This window comes from Octodon degus, unplaced genomic scaffold (assembly GCF_000260255.1).
Source record: "Octodon degus isolate 3935 unplaced genomic scaffold, OctDeg1.0 scaffold00393, whole genome shotgun sequence".
NCBI classification, from domain to species: domain Eukaryota; kingdom Metazoa; phylum Chordata; class Mammalia; order Rodentia; family Octodontidae; genus Octodon; species Octodon degus.
In genome coordinates this window covers 488,124-493,800 of record NW_004524969.1, presented here as the reverse complement: position 1 = coordinate 493,800, position 5,677 = coordinate 488,124, and the positions used below count along the sequence as shown (strand labels likewise).

Here is a 5,677-nt window from a genome sequence, read left to right as displayed (position 1 = left end):
ATACATGTATAATTCTATATATGTAGTTATATATAATTTCTATGTATATGTATTTTAGACCAATTTGCTTGTGAAAGTATTCACACATGTATGTATATTTGTGTATCAATTACAATTGGAAAGAATACACAGACTTCACTGAGTTTTCTTCATCTATATTGGCCAACGTTTTCTCCTCACCCTATAGGACTGTGCTCCTGTAGTTGTTGGGGAAGGATTCTCCAAAGCACTCAAAGTCTCTCTGTGTGGAGACACCCACAGAAACTTCTAATGGATTCTGGGAATTGGGATCCAAAAAGAACTTACTTGTTTTTCAGTTGTTTCTTACAGTCATCTCGATTGTCTGAACATGCACTGTCATGAAAATTACAAATGAAGCAGTAATTGCATTGCAGAGGGAGTTGAGATCACTGCATCATGCCCCATATCTTGCAGTCTAGCCACCTCCCTCCCACAGAAGAAGGAATTTTCTTAGCATCATCTCAGTCTGCTGCTGGAGAAGCAGGAAGGTGTTGGGTCAGTATTTTCTTTATTTTCCCTTCTAGGATGAGAAATGGAGGTTTTGAGAGAATGAGCTGATTCAGAGTCTATGTTTGGGTGAATTATAATGACTGGAAAAGTGCTTCATTTAGGGTGACAAAGACAAACAGGAAGTAGGCGTGATTCCTGAGGGCCAGAATGGTCTGTGGACCAAGACGGAGGTTTGAGATCCTCTCCTGCCACTGACTGTTCCCAAAGTGCTTTCAAAGAACCAGCATGAAGGATTCCAATCAGGAAATAAGTCTGCTGTTCAGAGTGCTTTCGAGCATTCCCTTAGGAACGATTCTGTGACAGAGATAAAACATTCACTAAATGGTGATGCACATAGTCCAACATTTCTATAAGCATATCTCAAATGTGAGAAGTCCTTTCTATGGATTCTAAAGTCACTACCACTCTGAATCTGTGAAAATGTAGCACAGAAATGAACACAGTGGCACCAAAGCCTGCGTGACAGATCAATGTGTCTTCAATATTTAAATGAACCACATACTTTCTCTTTACTAAACATATTTTAATGTAAACCTAATTATATCCTAATTTACCCTGTTGTGAGCCCTAAGTAAATTTGAAATGGTAAGCAATAAATCAGAGTGAATATACATTATGTAAGCTCCATAATTAATAACAGCATTTAAAATTGAAAAACTTTCAAAAACCCAAATTGCATAGTTTACATAAAATGCTGAATGATACAAATGCGCATAATTTGAGTTCATGTACAATGAAATTTTCTCAATTTTTTTTCTATATAGAATCCTACATTTTGCAGTGCTGATATGAATCCAGTACAACTGAAAAATGGCACATGTGGAACTCCAATTTTTAATCCTCTTCCTTTTCCCAACTGTCATTGGAAGCCTGGGAAATATGTCACTTTTATGTCATTCTATCTCCCTTTACTTCAGTGGGTGCAGGTTCAGGTGCACAGATGTGATTCTCAGGCACCTGTCTGTAGCCAACTCCTTCTACATTCTCTGTAGGGGAATCCCAGAGACCATGGCAGCACTTGGGATGGAAGACTTCCTTAATAATGCTGGATGCAAACTGGTTTTCTATGTTCAAACAGTGGGCAAGGGTGTGTCTTTCAGCACCACCTGCCTGCTGAGTGTCTCCCAGGCCATCACCATCAGCGCCAGGAGTCCCAGGTGGGCAGAGCTGAAAGTGAAAGCCCTGAAGTGCATCGGGCCCTGTACCATCATTTGCTGGGTCCTGCACATGCTGCTAAATGTCAGAGTTCTTATGCTTGTAAGTGACAAAGAGAATCACAAAAATATCACAAATATTTTAGATTTTCAATACTGTTCAATTATGATTTCTGACAAACACCAAAACGCCATTTTTGCGGCATTGACATTATCACATGATATTTTGTGTTTGAAGCTTATGATCGGGAGTAGTGCCTCCATGGTTTTCATTTTGTATAGGCACAAGCAGCAAACACAGCACATTCACAGACACAGCATTTCATCAAGATCGCCAGCTGAGACTAGAGCTTCTCAAAGCATCCTCATCCTGGTCTGTGCCTTTGTATTCTTCTACTTCCTATCTTCTATCACATATGTCTGGTTTTCTCTGTATACTAACACTGCTTGGTGGCTGGTTAAAACTTCTGCCCTAACCAATGCCTGTTTCCCTACTGCTAGTCCCTTCATTCTCATGACCCGTGAACATTGTGTTTACAGGCCCACACAATGTTCGTGGAAGAAATGAACATGCATATCACCCCCTCACATATGTGAATCAGTCTACTTTTCACATATTCAATGCTGCATGCACTCATCCACTATAAAACCTAAAGCACAATTATAGGCAAGGTTTAATTTAGAGGCAAGTGGAAAGAAGACTGCTAGAGGTACTCTTATAATCTGCAGCAATTTATATTGATTCAAATAAACTATCTAATATTTATGACTAATATAATTTATTTTATACTTGAAAGTTTTTTACTTCTTTAATAAGTGCCTTCCTTCCTACCTTTCTGTCTGTGTTCTTCTTTATTCTTTGTTGATGCTTTGTTTCCATGTGGATTACTTTTCTTTACCTGTCTCAGGTAATTATAAATTTTAATTTTCTTTTGTCAGTGAAAAAAATACATATATATGTATATAATATTTAAGTAAGATATAACTCTTTTAATATTCTTTTATTACTGCCCTTTAAAACTTATTTTTATTTGTCATTTATTCTTTTATGTTAAATCCAAGTATTTATATAATACTACAAGGAGAATCTATTTTGTATCCATTCCTTATGTGGTAGGCATTTGGATTGTTTCCATGATTTAACAAGCACATTTCAAATTGTGCTCCTCTAAACATGAGTGCACATATATCTCTTTGGTATGATGATTTGCTTCTAGAAGGATTCCAAGAAGGGGAAAAGCTGAATCATGTGGGACCTCAAATCCTACTTTACAAAGGGATCCTCACACTGATTTCCACAGTAAGCACACGAGTCTAAATTCCCCTCAACACTACAGAAGGGTTCCTTTATCCAAAAAGCCTACCCAACATTTGTTATTGGTAGATTCCTTGATGGCGGCACTTATTTCTCAAGTGAGAAAGAATCTCATTGTTGTTTAATTTGCATCTCTTGAATGACAAATGATGTAGAACAGTTTTTCATATATTTACTTTCTGTTTGTATTCTTTTCATCTGAAAAGTGTCCATTTAGATATTCATTTTGACATTGGGTCATTGAATTTGGAGGTCTAATTTCCTTTCAATTATTTATGCTTTTATTGTAAGTGCTTGGTTTGAAGGACAAATGGCAATTTTTTTCCAAACTATGGGTTGTCTTTTCCACTTGTCGATGATTTCTTTTCTTGTTGAAAATCTTTTCTTAATTTTTTTTTATTTTTAAAGCAGAGGAAATTGACAGTTTCCTAGATACATATGAAATACCAAAACTAGGTTACATAAGAAGATATGTAAATTATGAATAACCTAATAATCAGAAATGAAATTGAAAATGTAACTTTAAAAAAATTACCAACAGAACACAGCCCAGGTCCTAATCAATTCACAGCACATTTCTACAAGAAATTCGGAGATGATTTAATGCCAAATTTTATCAAACTCTGCAATGAAATTGAAAGGAAAGCAATTCTACCAAATTCATTCCTGGAGGCAAGATTACTCTGATTCGAAAACCTGAGAAAGATCCAACTAAAAAAGAGAACTACAGATCAACTTCTCTAATGAATATAGATGTAAAAATCATCAATAAAATACTAGCAAACAGAGTGCAGGAAATCATCAAGAAGATCATACATCGTGACCAACGGGGATTCATTCCAGGAATGCAGGGAACATTCAACATACACAAATCCATAAATTTAATACCGCACATCAATAAAAACAAGAACAAAAACCATATCATCATCTCAGTAGATACAGATAAAGCATTTGTCAAAGTCCGACACTCATTCATGATTAAAAACCCTACAGAGAATTGAAATAGGTGGTTTATATCTCCACCTTATAAAAGCCATCTATGAGAAAACCAATAGCAAACATGATCCTAAATAGGCAAAACTTGAAAGCTTTCACTTTAAAATCAGAAAGAAGAGAATGGCCATTCTCACAATGTCAGTTCTTCCAGGAGCATAGCTAATTTTTCCATGTTCTCAAATCCTTTTCAAACACTTTTCTCAGAGTACCATAATATTTAACTGTGTGAATCTTATATGTCCTTTGTGAGATTGATTCCTAAGTATTTCAATTTTTTGGATTTATTGTGAAAGGTGTGGTTTCCATAACTTTTCTCTCAGTGTATTCATTGCTTGTGTATGAAATGCTACTGATTTTTGTGCACTGACTTTGTATCCTCCTACATTGCTGAATTTGGTGATTAAATTTACAAGACTCTTGGTGGAGTTTTTTGGGTCCTTTATGTATGGTATCATGTCATCTGCAAATAATGATAATTTCATTTCTTCTTCTCCAATCCATATTTCTTTTATTTCTCTCTTTTTTCTAATTGGTCTGGCTAACCTTTTGAGAAATGCAATAAATAAGAGTGGAGACAGTGGACATCCTTGTCTTGTTCCTCATTTTAAAGTAAAGGCATTCAGTATTTGCCCATTTAGTATGATATTGGCCATTCATTTCTCACAGATGGCTTTTATCAGGTAGAGATATAAATCATATGCATCAATTCCCTGTATTGTTTTTATCATGAATGAGTGTTGAAATTTGTCAAAAGCTTTTTATGCATCTATTGAAATGATCATGTGATCCTGAGAGTACTTGGCTGACTTTATCAGACACAAAAGTTACATTTCCTGTTATCTAGATCTTTCTATATCTTGATCTTAACCATCCAGTAGAAAAGTATAAAAATGAGGTATATAAAGTAAATCCATATTAATACGATGAGCTGTAAAAGGCTCAAGTCAATAACTTCTGAGGATAACTCACTAATATTATAGACTGCTAGACAGTATTAGATGTTTAGTTGAATTCGAACACATAGTATTTAGATGCCAATAGAATATTCACCTCTGAAAGGACAAATAAATAAATAAATAATTTTTAAAAAAGAAAAAAAAATGGAAATAGAAAGAAGCAGTCAATGCTCTAGTTAGCTTCGTCTCCTTTTTCAATTGTTTGTACTTTTTCTTTTCTTAATTTCTTACACATTGCTCCAGTTTTTTCTTCTTCCAATATCTGGTAATATGTATAGCTGGTTGTAAGACAATACCATGTATTACAACAAACACTGTGAAATTCATATTACTTTGTTAAGTAAAATTCTGTATGAGTTGTCAAAAAAATAATAAAAAAATGAAATGATCATGTGGTTTTTGTTCTTGGTTCTGTTGATGCGGTGTATTACATATATGGATTTGCATATGTTGAACCATCCCTGAATTTCTGTAATCAATCTCACTTGGTTGTTACGTATAAACTTTTTGATCACTTTCTTAATTGTTTTCTAGTATTTTATTGTTGATTTTTGAATCTATGTTCCTTAGAGAGGTTGGCCTGCAGTTTGCTTTTTTTTTCTTTTCAAAGTTTTATTGATAAACATATAAAAATGAGACAGTTTCAAATCAAATCGAAAGTACAGTTTCAACAAATAATACACTGCATATATTCTTCTTAGTGGTTAATTGCTGTACAAGATGCA

General features: G+C 34.6%; 1 protein-coding gene across 1 annotated transcript; it reads left to right on the top strand.

Moving 5' to 3' along the window:
- Positions 1-1,410: 1,410 nt before the first annotated feature.
- Positions 1,411-2,253, top strand: LOC105741275 (vomeronasal type-1 receptor 2). Its single transcript, XM_012513261.1, has one exon. The coding sequence runs from the start codon at positions 1,411-1,413 to the stop codon at positions 2,251-2,253; it is 843 nt and encodes a 280-aa protein (XP_012368715.1).
- Positions 2,254-5,677: the final 3,424 nt, after the last annotated feature.

Excerpts from the sequence above, each read along its gene's own strand:
- LOC105741275 (XM_012513261.1), top strand. The coding sequence starts at position 1,411 with ATGTCACTTTTATGTCATTCTATCTCCCTTTACTTCAGTGGGTGCAGG.